Consider the following 25,351-nt stretch of genomic DNA (forward strand, 5'->3'; position numbering starts at 1 on the left):
GTTTACCTTTTCGTGGTTTTTCTGACCACTTGCTACTTGCACGGAACATTACGGTGGATCGTGGAACATTGGAGCGCCTGCAAGCTTCTCTAGTTGAAACACCCCTTTTTATTGCTTGAAGACACTCAGTAAAAGCTGGTTCAGTATATTTTTACCAATTTCCGACGTTTTTCCCATAGTAGCAGCAATTTTATACAATAACACGATTATAACAAATTTATGGTAACTATGGTAACTATGATTCGCGGTGTTATTTGGATGATAGCTCTTGTTCGAAATGAAGCATGCCGGAATAAGGAAAACAGTATTATTTCCACCCTTAATTGGACCACTATTTTTTTCAATGTTTTAAGTGTTTTTCTAGTAAAATTTATTGCTTATCTTTAAATGACACTATTATCCTACCCGTTCATCGAAAACCTGATTATTTTCGCTCGGAAAATGTGATGTCAGTACAGTTTTTAAAAAAGCCATTTCCTGTGAAAACGTTAACGAACCATGGCAAACAAGGTAGTTGTTTTTAAAAGACATTGCAGCTTTAATGAAGCAGATTATAGAAAATATCTGTTGCGACATTTCTAATGAAGAACATTATTGAAGTTGTCAAAGCATAAATCAAAATAAGTATATTCATAATGTGTCATTTGGTGTGAGAAGTTTCAGGTGGTCCACTAAAGGAAGTGGTCTATATTAGGCAGATCTACCCTATATATTGAGAATAGCATAGCCGGATGAATACATAGTCGCATTGTTTTTGACGGACTTGCAAATAATTTCTAATAACAAGCTTACCCTACATTTTGTGTCATTTTTTTATATGCCTGAAGGGCATTGGGCAGAAGTGCCAGAAGTGTTTTGTGTCATTTACTATATTCAAAAGATTTAACCAATGGTATCTGTATAATGTCCCAGTCTTGGCTGATGGTCTCATAAAAAGTTCACAACATGCTTGATTAAAAAAAGACCTTTAAAAACCTTTATAGCATTCTCTTGTTATAACCCATTTGAACCAGTTCACCTGTGGAATATGCATTAAATACTCGTCTCACTCGTTTTCATGGATCGAATTTAAAGACGTTATCTAATTTGGAAAATTATCACTAAACATTCAAAAGCCTAGAGTAACTGGAAAAATAATGATTAGGAATTCGGATATAAAACTTAGTTTGAAAATGTAGGTTCAAATCGATTTAATTCGAACTTATCATTACCACTACTGTACAGTTGAAACATGATTCTTTTCATATAAATAGTCAGTCATTTTCATCATTTGATTCATGATTTCACAATAATGCTTAAGTAATTTACACATGACTTTCGGACTCGGAAGGAACGTATGATTAGTTAGAGTAAAAATAGAAGGAAAAATATCTACACAGATGTGAACAAAAATTATCAAAAGAAAACAACCTAATGAAAAAATCTTTTGGCTTGTTGGTTAACCCTATAATAAATTGTGCTTAATTATTCCACAAAATTTAAATTTTATTTTCCCTAGCTAATCGTCGTCTCGTTTACTACACTGGTACTGGTTTTCGAGGTACTGTTACCATGGGTACAGTCACTAGTATTGTTTACTGATTGATTACGCTCCCGCTTCCCCCTTCTGGTGTACGCCGAAGATCCTTGTAGCCACAGTTCTTTGATGAGATCGGCACCTTTTTCCCCGATCATGATAACTGGGGCATTAATGTTGCCACTTGTGATTCGTGGCATAATACTGGCATCGATAACCCGAAGACCTTTGATGCCATGAACTCGTAGTTTGTTATCCACTACCGCATATGGATCATCACGAGGACCCATTTTCGCCGTCCCGCTCATGTGGTAAATGGTCATCGTGTACTGGCGAATAGCACAATCCCAGTACTCATCGGTGAACTCTGGCAAGTGCTTACAGTTTGGCACCTGTTTGCTATGGAAACGAGCTCCAAAGCGTTTCATGGCTTGGGTTTCGCCGAAAGCAATTGCTGCTTTGACGCCTTCACGCAGCACACCCACATCATCAGGGTGTGTAAGGTAGTTATGGTAGAGTAAAGGATATCTTAGAGGGTTTTTAGATTGCAAGCGGATGAAACCTCGACTTTTGGGTCGCAACATCATCGGGAATACTCCGAATACGTCGTTGTTATTGATTTCGCTGAACATGTAATCGTAGAACTCATCCTTTAGGCCGTGAGCCTTCTTCACCTGGTCACCGCCATCGGATGGGGTCGACGCGCTTGTTAACATAAACTCTATATCTGGCCAGTCGTCGGATTGATTAGCATATTTTGTGTTAATAAAAGCTACCGCTTCCAATCCAATATTGCTTGTCAATGGTCCGTCCTCGGTAACGGCATATCGAATAGCAGAATTCAGATTGACAAGCCGATTCATTATAACAGATATGGGTTGATCGACCCGAAATACCAAACCACCAACTGCAATGTGATCCTGTAGATTTTGTCCAACCCCAGGCAAATCATGCAGCACTGGAACTCCAACCTGTTCCAAGTTTTCCCGTGGTCCAATTCCTGAAAGCATCATGATATGTGGAGTTCCGATTGCGCCTGCGGAAAGAATGACCTCTCTGGTTGCATAAACTTCCTGCTTCTTCCCATCTCGTATAAATTCCACGCCTAAAGCCCGCTTGTTGGAGGGGTCCATAATTATTTTGGAAACATGGGAGTACAAAGCAACATGCAAATTTTTACGATTTCGCACCGGTCTTAAAAATGCCTTTGATGAACTGCACCTGGTTCCGCGACGCATCGTAAACTGGAAAAATGCGATTCCGGTTTGTTGTTCTCCGTTTACATCTACGATGTCATATCCCATTTCTTCTCCAGCCTGCAAAAATGAAACTCCCAGCGGTGTTAGATAGGGCGAATCCTGGACTGTTAAAAGGCCACCTTAAAAAAAAGATTTGATCGTTAAAATACACTAAAGTAATAATCGTTGAAACTAACCAGTTCCATGTTGTCTTTTATTGCGTGCAAGGTAGGGATTCCGTTGGTCTTCCGATTTCCTGAAGTAGGGAAGAATATCTTCGTAACCCCATCCGGGATTTCCTAATGCAGCCCAGAGATCGAAATCTCGCTTATTCCCCCGCACGTACAGCATGGTGTTGAGCACGGACGATCCACCCAGTACTTTTCCTCGGGTCCAACAGCACCGGTTTTCCTTCATAGCCTGGCATGCCGTTTTTTGGGGCTGAGTTCTAAAAGCATAAGAATACGTTGAGCATGTTATAAGCTTGGTTGAAGCTCACAGCAGCATAAATTAAATGTACAGAATTATAGCTGTATTTGTTTTTAATTTTGATTAATTTGTTTTCAGTTGATAGATCATCAAGTGGAGGGCCTCGCAAACGGACGTGGTCAATAAATAAAGATCAAAGCACTGAGACTCGTTTAAGCTCTTTTTACTATCCAAACAGCCTGACTGCAACATCAAATACAGAACTAATCGAAACTGCCGATTGCCTAACATTGACATGACGTTGCAAAAATGGTAGGCCCAATGCCTTTTTGCACGGCCCAAGAAAAAACATGTTGGTTAGGAAAGAAACTAACATATACTACTCAGTTTGTTGGGTGTTGAAATTCGTTTTAAAGTTTATCAAATGAATAAGTATACTTAGTCATAGTGTGAAGCATTCCTATTGGACGCACTTTTACAGGGCAGAGAAATATCTTATAAAAAGTTAGTGAATTTTCGATATTATTGCACCATGTAGGCATGCGATAGGCTGTAATTAAACAAGTCGTTTGATATTCCAAATATTACAAAAAAAAAGACTTTTTAATACATTCGAGGCCAAATGAATGAACTTGAACTAGAGAAAATTTCTCCCGCTGATTCTTGGCAACTTAAACGCAATTTTGCACCGAGTGCAACAATGTCACAAGCGTAAGCCACAACCGCAACGATTAAGTACTTCGTGAAGTGTCATTGAAATCATAGTTACGATACATGACAGTGCAACTTCACGGTTTTCAATAAATCAAAGTTTACTTCTGTCCAAGCGTAAAATCAACTGCAAGAACCGCAAGAGTTCATAAAATCATTACCAAGTCAACCGGTAATAATGGCAAATGAAGATCGAATTGCGCCCACCACGCTTCAGCAAACATAATTAAATGATAGATTGTGGGGTGATTGAAAGTAAGAGTTATCCAAGCCATCGGCGCGTCTAATATGTGTGAATTAACCTTGAAGGCGGGGTTTACTAACATAAAGTCGTTAACTCTTGGGTCAAGCTATTATTTGTGCCGATCAAACGTTAGACCGATCAGACGAAGATACGTTAGACCGTTACGCCGCAGCGATGACTGATATTCTAAAACAGGTCAGTGTTGAAGTAAATAACCTTGCAGCACATGACAACACGCACGGTTTTGTATACATCATAATTAATCAACCGGCTACCGTTTCTATCCTATACGTATACGATATCGTTTTAGTAAAAAAATGCATAGAGTGCAACATTATTGAACCCATGGTTTCGCCAACCGGTTCCCGAGCCTGCTGTACCGTTGTGTTCACTGAATCATGACAGCGTCCCGCACACCAGTCGACAGGTCAGATCAAGTATTAACCACCAAAAGGGTATAACTGTGAAATTTAACAAAGCGAATGAGAGTTTTTGGTCTCAACAAACTTTCCGCTCTCACTGTTTATACTTGCACGTACGCCCTTCCATTGGTTCGTGCGAGAAACCAAAAATAAGAGAAGCTGGATACCTTTCACCTTTTCGTGGTAAGTACTTCTCTTGTACTGAGCGGTGGACTTTTGACACAAAATTTAGAAAGATACCTGTTTAGATGCCGCTACAAGAGGTTTTCGCAATGTCTGAGCTAACATTTAATGTCATTCCGTGTTTGCAATCGTGTTTGTTCTTCGCTTGGGGGTCTTTTGGATGCGTAAGAAAAATAAGTAGTACTATTAGCTTTTCGAAGTTGAACTTTATATTTAGGTAAAAGTAGCTGTCGGTATTAAAGTAGAGGTGAACCATCTGTTGTCACTTGATAGCATTTTTTAGATTGTATAATTAACCGAAACAACTTTTCTTTACATTTTTCACTGAATCGATTATTGAAAATTTTGGTAATATTTTGTTCAAATCACCATCAATTTCTTATCATTCGTTCGAGAGATTTTCTTTTTAAAAAGTAACACTTGCGTACAGTTCGCATTAATACACGCAGTGCTTTCATTGCCAGCAGTATAAAAATCACTTATATCCAATTCTAGGTTAAGTAGAATCGTTACCGTCAGGTAATGCATAGCATTTTATAATGGCGCCAGATACCTGCAGAAAAATGTTGCAACAAAGTTTTCGTACTGGTCTTTGATTGGATGACTCTATCGGTTGGTTACATATTCGTCATGTTCTGTTTTTGTTTCATGTTTTGTTTTTGAGCTTGATGTAGCTGGAGCTCCTATTACAATGTTTTTTTTTAGTTCAATTACCTAGAGCAGCGGTTCTCAACCTTTTTTGTCCGCGTACCCCTTCACGATATTTTTCATATTGATTGTACCCTGGCTTGGTATGTTCTCGCAGAGTGGGAAAGAGTAGTGGTAGATCATGTTGTGGTAGTCTATTTCAGGTTTCAAATTGAACTATGGTTTGTTTGATTGTTACAGTCATGTTTAAAGCTCATGACTGAATAACAACTGAAATATTATAAAAAAAATGCTTTGTCCGCCATTACTGACTTTTCTTTCGCGTACCCCCTGAAGGCTTTCGAGTACCCCCAGGGGTACGCGTACCCCAGGTTGAGAACCGCTGACCTAGAGTGTCGAATTAAGCCAATTTTTCCTAAACTAGGTTTCCGCTAAAGTTAAAGTTAAAGTTTTCTCCAATACAATTAAAATGAACAAGACGATGCTATTACTTGTAAACATTTTGTTGTTGTATTCGGAATCAAAACTACGGAGTCTGATTACCTAAAACTCCTACGATTACATTTAGATTCAACACTAATTTTGGGGATATTTTGTCAAATAAGTTTTGTTCTCTGGAATTAAAAGTGTTATTACAGAACTCGATGTAACATATGTTTGCGTACAGGCGATCACAGAGATAAGCTTTTTGAACCCGCATAAAACGATCAACAGCATAGCTACTTTCACCAATTATTTCGAGCTTTGCTGCATTTTTTCTGTTGTGGTAGGCTCATGCGGGATGGATATGGAGACATCTCAAAACAGTACAAAACCCACAGGTTGCAAGCCTATAAGTTTCACATGAACGCTCTTTGAAATGCTGGAAAAGATCGCAGGTAGTTATATCGCTGTTCATATCTCTACTCGTAAATCTGCATCTGCATAATCTGCATAAAAGCAATCACGCATGTGAATATTGCCAAACTACAGCAATTGTACTTCGCTCCTAGGAAAGAAATGGGTCGCGATTTCGACGATTATGCAGTGCAACCGAATTTATTCCACTGTGGCATGTTTGCAGGATTTTGCTATGTGCCGTCACACAAAACTACAGGGTGTTCATTAAGCTCGAACACAACCTTTAATCGTAGTGTAGGTGCGCATCATGTGCATTATGTGTATTAGCACAGACGGACTAGAACCAAGCTTCATCGCCACAAAAAAACGATCATTTCAAATTTTCATTTAAATAACAGTCGTCGCGTGACAACGCCGTCTGAGGCGCTGCCATGCTATATTATACATTTGTCGTATTTCCCAATTTGATACATGCACGTACACTAGCGCAGTTGTCGGAATACAGCAAGCAGTGCGAACACGGCAGGAGGTGGGCCTAGTGTTGCTTACGTAAACTACTGTTATCATCCGAACAATGGATTGATTGATAATTTGTTCAAAGTGTTATGTCTGTTAGTCTGTGGTATTATTATTGGTGACAGCTTTAGCCTCATATTTAGGCTAATCGACGCGCATGACTGACATTTGTTGTTTGTTTACCGCGCACGATGAGAGAATATCGCGACGCTGTAGTAAAGTCATGGGACGCAGGTCAGAAGTTCGTGTTTTCTGATGAGAAATTCTTTGTCTTGCAAAAGCCGCACAGTGTCTAAAATGATCAGCTGTGGACGCCGACGTTTGCCAGCATCCCCCCGTCCCACATGAACATCCCGAGGTTCCAGAGCACCGTGAAAATCAACATCGCTTGCTATAAGGCGGATGTTGTGGAGATGGTTGTGACCCCGATGCTTTGGGACCTTCACGGGAAAGACCATTACGTCCTTCAATAGGACGGTGCGCCGGTCCAAATGGCAAATATCGTCCAAGTGTGGTTCCCCAGACCTTAATCTTCTACATTTAAATGTATAGTCGCACATGATGGTCAAGTAGATAAAATATAAGGTGAGCACTATGGACCAATTTAAATAGCTTATTTCCAAGATCTGGAGCGAGATCCCGATGGACCTGAAGCCCAACGCGCGTCATTTTTTTTTCTAAAAATGTCTCAAGCTCATCATTCGGGGTAGTCCGTAACCGCAAGGTTACAGAGTCCGCTTTAACAAGCGAGTAGTCGTGGGTTCGAATCTCAGTTGAATTCAGGCCATTCGATCGTCAACATACTTAAGTATGGGTTTGTTCTCAGGTTCCCCACTAACCCTTTCTTTACGTTGAACTCTGCCAAACCTCGACATGGCTCCAATCCTGGTAAGCATTTCCTAACCACGAATAACGAAATTAGAAATATGGCAAAGCAAAGCCGTACCTCCAGTTTGTTATACACAGACTTCGCAGCCAACTGTATAGTGTACGGGACAATAGCAGGGCTAGCGCTACGATCCTACTGACACTAACAGTCTTCTCCCGAGCCGAGAATGTTGTTCTATTGATGTTGATTTTGATAAAAAGCGACAACTTAGTTGCGCACTTAATTAAATAAAAAGTTTCAACAATGAAAAAGTTTAGATGAATCGTTATTCAGGAAACCTCACTGACTAAAGCATTGCTAAGATGTTCAAAGAGAATCCATTGATGAAGTTATTGAGAGTCAAATTGACATCTAATATTAATTCAAAAAGGTTATGATAGTATATTGAAAAACGACAGAGGCAGCATATAAAGTTTATATGGTTTCAAAACGTTGAATATTAAATTGATAGGTTGAACCGGCATCAGTTTTTCTCAGTGCGAATCATCTTATCCACTATGCCTCGTAATCATGACCAATCAGGAAACGGTTTTCAAAGAAGTTCCTGAAGATTCCTAGGTCCAAAACACATTACAGTGCTGTTGTAGGATCGCACAAACAAGGCTCTATAAATCTATTTTCATTTACATATCGATAAATTTATCCCCTTAACCCACTAAAAAGAGGGTGTTACCCACAAACGAATTTCATTAGCGATGAAACCTGCGGGCAGGCTAGTATTACGACCTAATCTATCAAGCCTTATTCGCTGGTTGATGCGTATTGGTTTTGTTGCTTCAAGCCTACATAGTGTTGTTGTTCTTCTTGTTGCGCTTACACCAGCAGCATATTTCACGCAAGTTTTGTTTTGATACCAACAAAAAAAACAGCTTCGCTCGATTGTGGGTTTCGTACGAGTAAAGCTCACTATTTCCTACTGGTTTACAATCATGTTTGGTATGGTTTGCAGCTACAGGTAGCTTTATCGGTTGTGCATTTGATTGATATGATGTACCTATTCACATATTCGTTACTCGTTTCTGCAGCATACCGAGTGCACTGCCAAACTTTGATTTACGCCTTGTGTTTTGCGTGAAAATTAGCATCGTGCACGCTACCCGCCATTAAATGCCGACTATCATACGAAAGCGAAAGTTTTCAGTGTACAGTTTTATCATCGCGCATCGTATGGTGGGGCATGGCTGTGTGGGGCAATAGTGCGCAAGTTACCGTGACACATATTTGATCGCTGCACGTGTCCGCAAGCAGTGCATGCTATTTCCGATGAAGTAATCATACTTTGTGGTATTAAAAAAAAATTCTCGCGTGACTGTAGTTATTGCGAAAAAGTAATTAACCTTTCGTATATTGAATTCGAAGATATTTGCATCCTTGAATTTATACAAACACACTACCGGTATTCAAATTTTCAAAGGGTATGGATTGACATTAGACTCTCCGTATTTCATGTTGGTTTTGAAATAAACATTTCAAAAAAAGGAATAACTGTAAAAAGTACGCTTGTTTGCATTAGTTAGCTTCCAACTTTTTTTCTTTTGAACGCGTTTGGTCATAACCGGTTGTCACAAAAGTGAATTGTCTCCTGCAATTCAAGTTTAAGTTGTGTCGCTAGAAATATATTCACAGCGCAGCTTGAAAGCTAGACAATAGATGAGTAGCACTATACAGTGAAAACAAAACATGATATTTTTACGACCACATCAATCAAGTGTGCGTCAGAAACAAGACTCTAAGAAAAGATGCTTTACGTATGATACAGTCATTGTAATCCGATGACATTTGGTGCTTCGGTAAAATAACCTAATGAGAATTTAAAGCACCATTAAATATGACTTGTATTATCAGTTGTCTGTGTTGTCACTTTACAATTTAATCTGCCATAACAAATCATTTTCTACAAAAAATACCATTAACTGTTGTTATTGAAAACTCTTTGGATGCCAGCTGCACTTAGCTTTTGAAAAATAAATAAATGAAAAGTAATAGTCAGTAGAACTGTTAAGTAAGTAAATTGATTCTTCAGTAGATAAGTTGAAACAGCTGTTCATCACAATCTTAATGATGTTTACACTGGTTCTGCTCTAGGCCCTAAAAGCACTAAATTGTGTGTGTTTATAGCTTTCTAGCTATTTTTATTAAAAAAAAATTGCTCATAGGGTTCATTGCTTGCCCTCTAGAAAACTTATTAAAGTCTCTAAAGTCCCCAATGGCCCCTCCTTGCAGCGATTGTATCCTTCGATGCCTAATTCATCTGCGTATATGAAAGATCCTATCTCTGTCTTACAGTGGAATTGTAGAAGTATTTTACCAAAAATTGATTCACTTAAAGTTTTGATAAATAAAAACAAATGCGATGCATTTTCCCTTTGTGAAACTTGGCTTACTTCTAATATTGATCTAAACTTCCATGATTTTAATATTATTCGCCTTGATCGAGACACCCCATATGGAGGAGTACTTCTAGGGATTAAAAAGTGCTATTCTTTCTATCGTATTAACCTCCCCTCGATTCCAGGCATCGAAGTTGTCGCATGTCAAATGACAATACAAGGTAAAGAGCTTTGTATTGCCTCAATATATATTCCTCCCAGAGCACAGGTTGGGCAACTGCTGCTCTTTGATTTAATAGAACTTCTTCCCTCGCCACGTTTGATTTTGGGAGACTTCAACTCTCATGGTGTGGCTTGGGGTTCCCCTTACAATGATAACCGCTCCTCTTTGATCTATAACCTTTGCGATGACTTCGACATGACTATTTTGAACAACGGTGAAATGACACGTATCCCGAAACCTTCAGCGCGCCCAAGCTCTTGGATCTATCCTTATGTTCGACGTCGCTACGGTTGGATTGCACATGGAAGGTAATCCTCGATCCTCACGGTAGCGACCATTTGCCTATTCTTATTTAAATTACTAACGGTTCAACTCGCATGCGACCAATTGATATTCCGTATGACCTCACACGGAATGTCGATTGGAAGTTGTACGAGGAAATGATTTCAAAAACGGTCGATTCGATTCAACATCATCCACCGCTTGAAGAATACAACCTCCTCGCGGGCTTGATTCTCGACGCCACGTTGCAAGCCCAAACGAAGAAATACCCTGGCGTAACGATCAAAGAACCGCCTTCCACTCCGTGGTGGGACAAAGAGTGCTCCGATGCCTACACGCAAAGATCCGACGCGTATCTGACCTTCCGGGATACAGACGATGCCGACGACTTTAAACGTTATTCGGAGCTTGATACCAAGTTTAAAAGCTTGACTAAGGCAAAGAAACGCGGATATTGGCGTCGGTTCGTAAACGAGACGTCGAGGGAGACATCAATGAGCACTCTTTGGAACACAGCCCGAAAAATGCGGAATTGCGTAACGGTCAACGAAAGCGAGGAGTCTTCAAGTAGGTGGATATTTGATTTTGCCAGGAAAGTATGTCCGGACTCTGTTCCTGCGCAAAACCTTGTTCGCGATACGTCTCCGGGCCACGACGCGATAGAATCACCTTTTACGATGGCAGAATTTTCAGTTGCCCTCCTGTCCTGTAACAATAACGCGCCTGGGTTAGATAGAATCAAATTCAACTTGTTGAAGAATCTACCCGGCAATGCCAAGAGGCGCTTGTTGAACTTGTTCAATAAGTTCCTGGTGCAAAACATTATACCGCAGGATTGGAGGCAAGTGAAGGTGATCGCCATCCAAAAACCAGGGAAACCAGCTTCTGATCACAACTCTTATAGGCCGATTGCAATGCTATCCTGTATCTGGAAATTGATGGAAAAAATGATACTCCGCCGCTTAGACCACTGGGTCGAATCAAATGGTCTGCTATCAGATACTCAGTTTGGCTTCCGCCGTGCCAAAGGGACGAATGATTGTCTCGCGTTGCTTTCAACAGATATTCAGCTGGCGTATGCTCGCAAAGAACAAATGGCGTCTGCGTTCTTGGACATTAAGAGGGCTTTTGATTCCGTTTCTATTGACATTCTTTCGGGTAAACTTCACCGACAAGGATTTTCTCCAATTTTAAACAATTTTTTGCACAATTTGTTGTCCGAAAAGCACATGCATTTTACGCATGGTGATTTGGCAACTTTTCGAATTAGCTACATGGGTCTTCCCCAGGGCTCATGTTTAAGCCCCCTTCTTTACAATTTTTATGTAAATGACATCGACGAATGTCTGGCAAATTCATGCACGATAAGACAACTTGCCGACGACAGCGTGGTCTCTGTTACAGGAGCCAAAACTGCCGATTTGCAAGGACCATTGCAAGATACCTTGGGCAATTTGTCTGCTTGGGCTCTACAGCTAGGTATCGAATTCTCTCCGGAGAAGACTGAGATAGTAGTTTTTTCTAGAAAGCATGAACCAGCTCAGCTCCAAGCACAATTAATGGGTAAAACGATCTCTCAGGTTTTGGTGCATAAGTATCTTGGTGTCTGGTTCGACTCTAAGGGCACCTGGGGTTGCCATGTTAGGTATCTGATGAAGAAAAGTCAGCAAAGAGTAAATTTTCTTCGTACAATAACCGGATCATGGTGGGGAGCCCACCCAGGAGACCTTATAAGGCTTTACCAAACAACGATATTGTCTGTCATTGAGTACGGGTGTTTCTGCTTCAGCTCCGCAGCAAACACACATTTGATCAAACTGGAGCGAATACAATATCGTTGTTTGCGTATCGCCTTAGGTTGCATGCAATCGACCCATACGATGAGTTTGGAGGTCTTAGCCGGAGTTCTACCGTTGAAAAACCGCTTCTGGAGCCTGTCTTCTCGTATTCTTATCAAATGTGAGGTCTTGAACCGTCCTGTGATTGAAAATTTTGAAAGGTTAATTGAACTCAATTTTCAAACCCGTTTTATGACATTGTATTTCAATCACATCTCCCAAAATATTAATACTTCTTTGAATATTCCAAATCGTGTCAACTTATCAAATACTTCTGATTCTACTGTGTTTTTCGATACATCCATGATAGAAGAAACTCGTGGAATCCCGGATCATTTACGCGTGCAGCAGATCCCCAAAATTTTTTCCAATAAATATCGAAACATCAACTGCAACAATATGTTCTACACTGACGGATCACTTCTCGATGGGTCCACTGGCTTCGGTGTCTTCAATAACAATTTAACCGTCTCCCATAAGCTCGATAATCCTGCTTCTGTTTACGTCGCAGAATTAGCTGCTATTCAGTACACCCTAGGGATTATCGAAAAAATGCCCACGGACCATTATTTCATCTTTACGGACAGTCTCAGTTCCATTGAGGCTCTCCGATCGATGAAAGATGTTAAGCACTCTCCGTATTTCCTGGGGAAAATACGGGAACATCTGAGTGCTTTATCCGAAAAATCGTTTCAGATTACCTTAGCGTGGGTCCCTTCTCACTGCTCGATACCGGGCAATGAGAAAGCGGACTCTTTGGCTACTAAGGTGGGCGCATCGAACGGTGAAATTTATGAAAGACCAATTGCTTTTAATGATTTTTTCGCATTTGTGCGTCAGAATACGATCATCAGTTGGCAAAATTCTTGGACCAGAGGGGAACTGGGAAAGTGGTTACATTCCATTATACCCAAGGTATCGACGAATCCGTGGTTCAAGGGGTTGGATGTAGGTCGAGATTTCATTTGCGTGATGTCTCGGCTTATGTCCAATCACTATAGATTTGATGCGCATCTCCGTCGTATTGGGCTCGGGGAAAGTGGTATCTGTGCCTGTGGTGAAGGTTATCACGACATAGAGCACGTTGTTTGGTCATGCCCTGTACACCGTGACGCCAGGTCTAAATTAATAACTTCCCTCCGGGCCGAGGGTAGAGAACCAGCTGTCCCTGTTCGTGATGTCTTGGCGAGTCGCGAACTCCCTACATGTCCCTTATACACATTTTCCTGAAATCCATCCATGCCCAAGTCTAGTCCCATTCCTTTCCACCCACATTCAACAAAACGGCTAGAACACGTCGTAGACCTCGATTTTGGAACCAGCAATTGAACCCCACACGAACTCGCCAGGAAAACCCGAGGCCTTTCTTTATATCTTGGCTCAGCGGCACACACCATATGGCAACTTGAACACCAGCGAACAACAACATCGAACCAAAACCAGCAACTAGACCCCGCACAATACCCTCAGAACCCGAGGATTACAAGCCCCTGTCCCAGCTCATGACATCGTGGCTTAGCAGAACAAATCCATACATGCTGCATATTCATTCGATGATCATCAGACGACCATTCAACTACAAAACACTGATTGAATAATACATGCTAGTTTTGAGATAGACTTAATTTCAGCTCGTAGTCGGCAGCGAGGATAAAAAATTTGCTTATAGATTTTAAGTCATCCGATATAATTGGCGCCGTCAAACATTGAATTGTCTTTGTGCCGTGTCAAATAAATGATTTGTGAAGAAAAAAAAAAGTCTCTAAAGAAGGTTTCTTGCTAAGGGCACCAACATTCGCAGGAATAGTTGAAAAGCTATAATTCCCCCTTTTTTAGTTTGAGCTCTTGGGTAAAACCTGTGTTTACCAGTTTTATGTTTAAAGAACATTATGTTTATTTGATTATATAATTTGGCAAACACTAAAGCTGATTTGTTTCGTAACCCAACCGTTATCATAATTAAAATTTGAGACGTAGGTATCTGGCGTATCATAATTGAGCATTCAATATGTATGGGCGATCACGAGGAATATAATTCCTGTCTTCTATATTTGACGAAGCTGGTCGAAACTCTTACCTAACTCAAATGCTAAATTATCACATCCAAATTTTTCCGGCAAACTTACAATCAACAACCAAGCATTATGATGTTCAGATATATCATCACAAAGCATACATTACTGTAAAAACCGCTTCATTAAACTGTACTTTCGAGAGGAAGTTTTATCTTCAGTTAGCTAAACACAAGCTTCATTATTTACTGGTAACGCCACGCCGAGACCAACTCATTTCGGCTAATTGCCACAAATGCCGTTATTTAGTCAACAGCGTCTAAGATTTAGTGATAAATTGAATAAACTCTAGCGTTTCGAAACGTCCCGCGACCTTCTATAGATGTTCATGCTGTGGGTGTGTTAGTAGCGTTTACTTGGACTGTGAAAGACAAAAATCGTAATATAAGGAAATCTAACCTAGCATATTTTCGCTCGAACAAATAAAGTGCAAACTTTTGTTGCATTAGTTGAATAGTCTAATTCTTTTCACCTTTGCTTCAAATAAAGTTTATACAAACTTACTCAAAACTCGGATTATGTTGGTATGCTGCAGTTTTGTGAATTTAAATGTTACAATTCTCGACAAAACGCCGAATAAAGCTTTTCGTAATTTATTCATTGGTTCTATCTTTTCCTAACATTAAATATATGTCGGCAGCGTTAGACACAACATTCTTGAGCCACTCCGCCAAAAAGGAAAGAAAAACAAAGCTTCATAGTGAATGGCATTGAGGAAGAAAGATGTATAGATACCTATGTCAAGATACGTAACATTAGATAATGGCCAATAGAAAATAGGGAAATGCTACGGTCGAGTAATGCTGAAATATGTGAAGCATCCATAGCTAAATTGGTGAGAAGTGGAAGGAAGTGCGCCTAGGTCGGGTGTTTTGTAAACTGGTTCGTCGACTGAAGGTTTTAGTTTTAGACACAAAAGAATGTAATTTGGGATAGTCTCTCGTGGTACGATGCTAGTAAAACAAACCAGTCTCGGTTGCTTGATTTTCAATTAGTACGAACTGTTAAAGTCGGCAAGACTGTGATGCTGACCTTGGCGTTTTTTGTTCACTGACTGTGCAAGCCTTCCAAATATAACAGAAAATCAAAATCGGAACGTTTCAGATGCTTTGTTATAAGCGCAGCCCCGAATATTTTTTTTGAATATTGGAGTATATAAGTATCAAAATCATAAAAGTCCGAATTAGTTTCTCAATAAAACAAAAAAAAATCTTCTTAGCAAACTAAGCATACCAGAAGTATCTCTTATTTAATTTTTATTCAATCCACATTCAACTTATATAATTTTGATTTTTGTTGTTGGGATCTCAAGTGTATTCAACAATGAAACTCTTGTTCGGTCTTCATTGGAGTACTGTTCTACAGTCTGGGTGCCTCATTATAATAATGCTATCTACCGAATTGAAAATATCCAGCGCCGGTTTGTACGTTATGCCCTTCGAATGCTTCCCTGGCAACAGCCCATGCGTAATACCAGGTATGAGGACCGATGCAAGCTGCTCCAGATCGATACTCTTCAACTACGTCGGGAAACAGCACGCGCTATGCTCGTCTCCGATATTCTGACATCACGGGTCGACTGTCCTGCCATTCTGCGTCAAATCAACCTGCATGCTCCAACTAGAATATTTATCTCAAAATCTTCGATTTAATCATATTCTTGGTCATTTTAATTTTCCAGAAATATCAAAACAAAACGGTGCATTTAGTCACCACAATCGAAGGAAACGGTCAAAATCAAACCATATTTATCCTAATACCCATGTAGCAATACAGTAGAACTAAAATTCATTTGGTTTTTCAATAGTAAACTATTTTTAACATTGAGAATACAAACATTTTGAAGAAAATAAGAATTTTGTAATAATGTCATTATTCCTATAGTGTTTCCTGTAATGATGGTGCTGGGTTCCTATAGTAGAGGTATACTAAAATGCTCAAACTTGGTTTTATATGATATTGTCTTCTCAATGCTTTTAAAATGGACATAAAGCAACATACTGTGGTAAAGACGGTATCCTTTATAGATGAATTTTACATTTACATCGCAGCAATATTTAGGAAGAACATCGGCCCCATGCAACTTGTACCCTCGGAGTCAAAGCCACATAGATTTAGTTGGATTGAAAAACACATTTTACAACATTTTTGAGACGAAAAAACGCGGCACAGAAAAATTATGTTCAAGGAAAAAGATATAAAATCAACGTATTTCCGCACAGTCGTCACTGAAAAACCTGATCTGTATTGGATTTAAAAATCACCACTTGAATTTTCATGAGAAAATTAACGTCTCTTTACCGTAATTGTACTGAAAATTTATGAAGATGTTTACCATTTACAATTTGTTTACGATCGAACCTGCTACTGACATTTGAACATATTGAGATGCGCTACTATAGGAACAAGCATGTTTTCATGTACCTATAATGGTACAGAAAAAAATCAGAAAAAAGCAAATCTAAATATTTTTAAATACTCTCCATAATTTGTAAAAGGTAATTTTTTTCATGAAAAACAATAATGTGATGAGATATTTTTTAACAGCATGTATAACCATTGCAGGAAACTAGTGTTTGCCTAAAAAACCCGATCAGAAGAGCATAACTAAAAAATTTCAAAATACCATCAACACGAGATACAAATAACAAATTCTGATACGATTTTGCATTTTTCCATATGCTTTTGATAACGATATTGAATCTGAATGAGTTATGATAACAAATTCTGAAATGAAGTTGTTCTGAAACAAGTCTAACAGATTTTTCATCTCTATCAAAACCTGTTATTTCGAACAATGGTTGTTATTATACTGTTCTATATGCTATCTTGTTTTGTTAGAAAGCTGATACGTTAATAACAAAGCTTGATATGGGTTTGATACTAGTGAAATAATTTTTGTTACTATTTCACTATTTTAACACCTAACGGGATCAAATTAAAAACACAACCTGAAAGGTTTTTCTCATAACACACTAACAGCTTCTGTTACAATTTTGTTTTGCCCTTCTGATCGGGAAGTCATAAGAAATTCCATAAACTTTCGCAACTGTTTTTAAAAATAGGTTTCTCGATTAGCTTTACCATATAAAGATGTCATTTTCATCTCAGATTCATCGTAAATACCTATTGAATATACTATAATCGGGTTCTTTGCTCTCATAGTCGTTAAACCTTATAAAATGTGACTTTCATAACAGTACAACCACTGTGGGTACTACATCCATTATGGGAGCGCATATTTGTTTTTTGTTTTTTTTAGAAAACTCTACAAGATTGTATTTGATGTTGTTTTGCATCTCATTACAACAACATGATTACGAAAACACCATATATGAAAACGTGAATGTATATTTTTAATGTAAATATCATCATTGCTTCATATTATATAATAGAATGTTGTCAGCATGTTTAACAAATTCGAGATATTTTAAATTGAAGATACGCATACAATCTCAAGCGGTCCTGAAAGTGAGCCTCGCGTAACATTCGAAATGATAGGATTCCATTGTTCGTTATTGTTTTATTGCTCAGAAGCAGGCTTGTAAACGGTCACCATTTTCATTTAATCTTGCTTCGTTAGCAAGCGTCACAGTCGACTTTCGCTCGTAAACGTAAAACAACCAAACCATCGCCGCTCAGCTGACAGAAAGAACAGGATAGTCAAACGACACTCGCGTATCAAAGAGATGCACACTGTCAATCGTTTAGCGATGTTATTTCGGCCTATTTCTGTCTACTTCGTTCATCTATGTTGAGAAATATCGTTACAAGATCAATGATTTAAATAATTTTCAGAATACACGCACTCAACGTGCATAATTCTCATTACTAGAAAAAAATGTCAAAATACGTTTGAGGAAAATAACGTCGTGATGGCGATACTCATTTGTTTAAGAATGTATTCAGACAGCGAGCCTTGGTAGCGTTAGAGGAAGAAGAAGACGATTATCGCAGTGAAAAGTGGTTCTACCGTGACCATTTCGAAGCCTGCTCAGAAGACCCTGAGGACTTCGTTGAACTTGAAAATTGATATATTTTCACCTTCTTTTTCTGGATGTTTCTCTTGTTTTCGGATCCCTTTTTTCGTTTCGATTATTTTCCTTCTCTCTTTTTACATGTTTCTTTGGCTTTATTAGATTATTTTTCGTTCTCTCTCTCTTTGTCTCTCTCGCTTCTACTTGGCCGCACCTCACTCATCAACTCCATCACTCCTCCTACCCCTCTTAATTTTAACCCAGCACACTATCAATGCTCAGTGGTACGGAAGTTTGAAGTTGTGAACTTTTTTCATTTGCTCTCCAAACCACTGGTTTTATTGATATATTATTTTTACGAGATATTTAGTATATAAAAAACTTAAAAGAATGACAACAAGGTTTAACTCGGACCTTTGTTGGTATTGTAGATAATGTTGTCACAAAAAAAACATTGCTGAAGGCTGTTTTCTTCCAACTTCTCTTGTTTTGTGGAGATACACTGTTTCGTAACAGATTAGTCCCTAAAACTCGATTTTTTTGATTATCTAAAAACATTAACATTTAAAAGGCAACAGTGTCCAGTACATATTTGTATACCATTAAAACAAACAAATTTGTCGAAGACACAATAAAGATAGCTTCTACACGGAATGAGTTATTGATAAATTGAGATCACAAAAGTGTGTTTTTTTTTTTCATTTGCTCTCTAAATACAGGTTTTATTGACATACTGTCTGCAGAATATATTTAGTATACAGAAGTCCTCAAAGAATGACAACGAGTTTTAATTCGGATGTTCGTCGCTAGTGGCCCTGCAAAACTAACTTTTCAGTCTTACACTCAAGAGAAATGATGTCTTCAGCAAAGTTGGACATAATGTTGCTCCAAAAATTTTTTTCCTCTTTTCTTTTATCTCTTCTTGTTTCGGAGATATACGTTCTTAATTTTGAACTAGTCCCTAAAATTAGATTTTTCAAATATCTAAAAAACTATAGAATTCAGGAGACAACAATGCTCAGTATATATTTGAATATCATCCAAACACACAACTTTGTAAAAGACACAAAAAAGGTAACTTCTACACACAAGCTGATTTTTTTAGATATTCAAAAAAACTAATTTTGAGGACTAGTCTGATACCAAACGGTATATCTCCAAAACAAGAGAAGTTCGAAGAAAAAAAAATTCAGCAAAGTTTTTTGTGACAACATTATCTACAACATTGCTGAAGACTCCATTTCTTTTACTTAAAAGACTGAAGATTTTGCAGCGCCACTAACGGCGGAGGACGTGTTATCATTCTTTGAGGTTTTTTCTATACTAAATATCTCCTGAAGCTAGTATCTCAATAAAACCAGTATTCGGAATGATTCCGTCAGACCACTTACCATTTAAAATCAGTCATCTGCTGAACTACCCACTGGAGAGCTGCATAGCTGCAAGGTTACAGAGTCCGCTTTGTCAAGCGGATGGTCGTGAGATCGAATCTTAGTAGAATCAGGTCATTCAATCTTGAAAAGGACTTAAGCAAAGCTGTATTTTAAAATACCTTGGTATGACTTCCTCCTAACAGAAATAAGTCCCTCTTATCAATAAAACTGGCCAGAGGACGCATAACGAAGCTTCTTTAGAGAATTACTTACTTGTTACTTGTCGGACGAAACAAGGCTCGGTATAGTAGAGCAGATAGCGTGTAAAAGGAAGGGCAAATCACACAAGCACCAATGAAATATTAATAAGCAATCCACTTCTCAATAGCGGTATTGCGAATAATATAAGTGCGGGATACAGCAGACACCCGGGCATATCTCACAATAGATCAACGATTCTGGTCGCAGTGAGGAAGTACATACAGCAAAAAAAACTATTCAGCTCCTCCAGCGCCCATACCATCCACCCACAAACCGAAAACTGGATAATGTCATTTCGGTCTCCTGAATTGGCACTAAATTTCGGTTTGAAGGTGTCATATCGGTTCTGAAAATATGAATATTAAGGAGTATTTAAATATTTCCATCAGTTTTTCGCAGCTTTCCACAAAAAATAAAGAAAGTAATCGCATTGAATTGCAAAATTTCGTTGGACATCGATCCCCAATTTCTAGGTGATATCCTGATGTCGGAAACTCCAGTAGTATAGGGTTTGTGAGCGTTTTCCTTAATGTTATACAGTTCTTCTGAAACCGGAAATCACGATCAGGGATCAACATTTTCGAAACAAAACAATAAAACTGATTATTCCGCGCTGTCATTTCGATTCGAACAGTTTCAATTTCACTTGATTCCTTCCGGCTGCTGTCATCGAATCACTTCTTTCTCTCTTTCCCGTCTGTTGTTCATCGAATTGTTCCTAATGAAACTGATGACTATTTCAATTGACGGAGAGAGAGACTTTTTCATTTGCTTCAGCGTCTCAATTGAAACTAGCACCGCATCGCGTCGTTTGATGGTAGTGTTCTAATACCGCAAGCCGCAGCTATAGCGGCAATGGCATCCTATAAATACGTCACGCAAATTCCGATCAAAATTTCGGAACTTTATTCGCTGTTGATCACTGGCGCTGGGTGACCACTTCGGATTGTAAAACTGGTTTTGGTGTTCTCCGTTTCATATCGTCACGGTTTTCTTTTCTTCCTCGTCCCTATATTTCCGCGAAGTACTGTATGGAAGCCCCCTGTCTCCGTTAGCGCTCATTGTCATTTTCGATTGAGGATCGTCATGTGAGAGTGACGGTGATAATCTTCTCTTTCAATTAAAACGCATTTGTATTAGTTTCTAGCCCTTGAGTTGTCAAAATCAAAGCAAGAGCTTCGGAGTAGTTTTCATGTGACACACGAAGAGCTTGAGAATGATACAAAAGCTTCTCAATTGAAAGCAACGGGTCAAAGCGTCACTGTAAACTGATGGTTGTAAATTGAAAATGATTTTGTCAGGCTCTGATCACGATATTTAGTCTTTAGATATCATTCTGATTCCAAAAATATCTCAATTGCGAATAAAACCGATTTTTTCAGAACCTGTCTCCTGGTTTTCAAGATTATTAATATACAACAGCACATAAAATTTATGATGTTTTTCAGTTATTCTTTTAATAAGTAGTAGAAACATTTTTGAGTAAAAATCAAAAACAAACAAATATACCTTCATCCTAATTTCGCCATTGATTGACGAATAAAAACAATTTTAATGGACGAAATATATCATTGAAAATTTCTTCATTAAGTACAAAAACCCAAATCAAGTGTAAAATTATGAGTATATGTCTTCAATCTAAAGGTTCGCAAAAAGGCTAAGATAACAACTTACGAAAAATCACCATTGAATGAAACATTTCTTTAAACAGTTTTTTTTTTATTTTAGAATTTGAAACGTATACGTGCAATGCTACTGAAAGATTATGGTGGTAATTGCTCTTCGTGAAAGTGAAAATTGATTTTGGAATGATATTGCGATCTTTAGACAGTTGCAACCAGCTCTGCAAAAGGATTGATGCTATTGTTGTTTTTCTATTAACAAAATTTTGGAAGCAAAAATAGATATATCATAGATTGTGTGAGAAAACCTCAAAAACCTTACTGTTGATATGCAAAAAATTGCACGGAAAAGTATATTTTTAAACTACTTTAAAAATCTCATAAATAGCCGAAATAGTGTTAAAAAAACTAATTTCAAAAAATTATTTGACAATTTGTGTAAACCAGTAAACAGTAAATTTTGTAATCCCAAAAGTCTCTCAAAGTAATGTATCGAAAGAAAAATTTCACTCTTCTTTTTTCAATGTTAAAAACATAACCATCAACTTGTATCAAGGACATTTCGTGAGCACAAAGTGCCATATCCAGGGCGAAGAATTCGGATTTGACCGCTACAAGCATGATTTGCAAATGCTGAATTTACTTTTTTCGTGCTTTTAGCCTTCCACCAATCCACCCACCAATTATGAACACGCTCTGGACGACCTCAAAATGAGCTTTCCGCTAGTGTAACAACAAGAGAAAATTTTAAGGCGATTTATGCTTCATGCTCATAACGGTTGATGACAAGCATAAATAAATCCGTGGATTACTTTCAGGAGGACATATATTTTTTTAATCTTTTATGTCGTAATACTAACTTTTATCTCAGTCTATAGTATAGTTGAAGGAGGTATTCAATTTATTTCCGATAAAATGATTGAAGTTGTTGAAAAAAAAATGATCTATGATCACGAGTATCGCACGGATGATTGACGCCAGACTTTTGTTTGGAACGTAATTTTAATATTGGAATCTCATTCGACTGCGTAATTTTTTAAGTTTTCAAATAAATAGTAATCATCGTTTTTGTGGATCACGGGCCAAGACTCAATCATGCTGAGATTAACTTGATTACTGCGGATCTTTCGATTTGGATTTTGGGTTATGGCCAAATTACTATAATCGTTGGATCGCTCGTTGAGATAACCTACCTGTACTTCCAGTCCAACTTGCTTTTGTGTAGGTACAGAGACAAAATTGGCACATCCGAAATCTCCGTTTCATGACCGCCTGCTTCCAACAGCAATACCCGCCAGTCGTTAATCTCCGACAACCGGGATGCCACAACGGCTCCGGCCGAGCCGGCTCCGACGACGATGAAATCATACTCCCGATCGACTTGTTTCATGTTGAATGGTCGATTCTCCGGGTCGAATAAATCGTAATTATAATATGCTAACGACGCTATTAGTATGGGTATGATGGCAAGTTTTCCCACGCCCACTATTGTAGTGGCGGTCTTGATGGCCGCAGCGACCGTAGCCGTGACCGCGGTCACGGCTGGTGCAGCTTTGAGTGCTGACCCCCCGAGAAGCGGGACCAGCTTTATAAACGGAATTCCTGGTATAACCATCGTTCCAGACTGTTCACTGAATGTGTAAGCAACTATTGAACGATCAGTGCGTCAGTTGCTCGACGCAGGCTATGCTTCAGAACCAACACATTGACTTAATTTTCGGATGTGATTTTCATTCATTGAACTTCATATCCTAACGGGATATCACCAGCTGGGCAACCCTGCCGAAAGTACACACTTGAGATAATTTAAAAATAACACCGTTTTTTTTTCTTTTAATTTTGTGTGAGGAAATCAGCAATCATGCGCGAAACTATAACTTAATAGCTCACAAAAAAATGCGAAAATTATGCAATCAATCACTGCGTACACCTTGCGCACTTTCGCACCCGTAAACGCTCTTCACAACGTTTGTATCGCTCACCGGTCGAAACATAAATGAGCTGAAAGTACTTTACCACGCGTTGCTGGAGTTCCTTGCAGTTCGTATAGATTGAAGGCTTGACCGCATCCCCCTGCATACAAGCGCGCGGCCGTTGCATTTCGTCAGCTGTTGAGTCAAGAGCATAGAAATTGAGCCAACGCGCGAGAGTAAGCTGCTTAAGACTCACGAGAAAGAAAATGATCACAGAGAGAAGTTCCACGTTCCAGCCTGCCTACCGAACCGCTGATCACTGTGGCCGAACAGGGAAAACTTTTTCGTTCAGTACCATTTTCAGTTTGGTTTAACTTTATTTGATACACATATTAAATACCCCAACAAACAATATTAGAAATACAAATTCAAATGTTGTAACTTTGATAGGTCTTTGGCTCTAACTTTGATTATTTGCGTACCTTCAGCTAGCCCGGCTTGATTTGAGCTATGCTGAGTAGAAAAATGATGATCTGCGAAGGGACGCCTAACGCCCTCTTGCAAATAAGTGGTCTTACCTTTGTTCGTGGTATTATGTAAACAGAAAATTGCATATCGGCTGCATCAGTTAGACGCTACGGAGCACATGGTGACGAAGTGAGAATCGAAAGCGTTGCGCTTATGCTTGGTTGCGCGGGCATGCCTTTTAGATAGTTCGAATGCAACTTGCTATGCCGCATCGTTACGGTATTGAACTGAGGTTGGTGATTTTATTTCTCTGCTTTTGCCTCAAACATTAACTATGTTTAACTACCTTCAACTGACCTTTGTCTCGTATTATGACTGGCTAGTACAGCAATGAGTGTTTTATGATTTACGATCTCGAGCTTTTTGCATTTAAAATTTAACTTTTTCTGTGGGTTGGGATGTAAATGAACTGTAGTATATATTGCTATAACGCTTTTTTTTTTCTTTAAGAATGGGGCCATTCACATACCACGTGGACAGCTTTGGGGAGGGGGGAGGGGTTGGCTAATGTCCACGGTCCATACAATTTTTTTAGAATTTATATGGACAGTTGTCCACGGAGGGGTCCCAATGGTATATTTCTGTACTTACGGTTGCAAACTGAAATAGTAACTGAATAAATGGTGTAGTAAACAGTTTTTGATGTTAAAAATTAAACGAAAGAGTATAACTTAACACCGTGGAGTCACCGAACCTATGGTCAATCACGTGTTGCGGTGTACTTGTTGTAAGTATCTTTAACTCACGAAACGGCACTCCTCCACGTTCTCTTTTTGTGCGGACATGATCTGTGTCATGCATGCCAGCGTAAAAAATTAAACTCAAAAGTTATAGCATCTGTACTATCTTTACGATGGTGACTCTTTAGTAAACGCTCGAACAACCTTGATTCAGTTACGGTACGGGTACCAACGCGAATAGTAGTGGGAATACTAAAACGCCTTTACTCACTTAATTTACAGCGTGAGTTTATTCCCGATGACGCTCACACTGCTACTCAAGAAACACAGTGAATCTATTATTATCCTTTTAATTGCCACCACAGTGCATTTTCGATTCAAAGAATTTTTTTGCTTCGTTGGTTTCAGCGCCTGCATTTTTTATCGATGTCTTGATTGCAACCACAAGCTTTAATCTTTTAGCGACAAGCTTCTTCGTCTATAAAACACATCACTAGTTGCAAGGGGTAATGTTTGTTAACATGTATAGTATTGCACCATTCCTGTCCAAGTGGGCCGCCTGCCCACACCGCAGTCGTTTTGCGGCAGCAGCCCAGAAACGGCGGCAATCGAACCA

The 25,351-nt window shown here is 38.9% G+C and overlaps 2 protein-coding genes across 6 annotated transcripts in view; one reads left to right on the forward strand and one right to left on the reverse strand.

The window, feature by feature from the left end:
* LOC129727325 (flotillin-2) overlaps positions 1 to 25,351 on the forward strand; it is a 380,442-nt gene that overhangs the window by 263,333 nt on the left and 91,758 nt on the right. The gene's annotated exons all lie outside the window — the stretch shown is intronic.
* LOC129727311 (glucose dehydrogenase [FAD, quinone]) lies at positions 1,260 to 23,587 on the reverse strand. Its single transcript, XM_055685024.1, has 3 exons — positions 22,808 to 23,587; positions 2,952 to 3,202; positions 1,260 to 2,894 (listed from the first exon to the last, which is right to left on the reverse strand). The coding sequence occupies exons 1-3, from the start codon at positions 23,227 to 23,229 to the stop codon at positions 1,495 to 1,497; spliced, it is 2,073 nt and encodes a 690-aa protein (XP_055540999.1). The 5' UTR covers positions 23,230 to 23,587; the 3' UTR covers positions 1,260 to 1,494.

This window comes from Wyeomyia smithii, chromosome 3, assembly GCF_029784165.1.
Source record: "Wyeomyia smithii strain HCP4-BCI-WySm-NY-G18 chromosome 3, ASM2978416v1, whole genome shotgun sequence".
NCBI lineage: Eukaryota > Metazoa > Arthropoda > Insecta > Diptera > Culicidae > Wyeomyia > Wyeomyia smithii.

What these genes read in the sequence shown, in the direction of transcription:
- LOC129727311 (XM_055685024.1), bottom strand. Translation starts at nt 23,229, where the DNA reads ATGGTTATACCAGGAATTCCGTTTATAAAGCTGGTCCCGCTTCTCGGG. An exon ending in AAGTTGGACTGGAAGTACAG is followed by an intron (nt 3,203 to 22,807) that starts GTAGGTTATCTC and finishes TTATGCTTTTAG; the next exon opens with AACTCAGCCCCAAAAAACGG. An exon ending in TAAAAGACAACATGGAACTG is followed by an intron (nt 2,895 to 2,951) that starts GTTAGTTTCAAC and finishes CTTTTTTTTAAG; the next exon opens with GTGGCCTTTTAACAGTCCAG.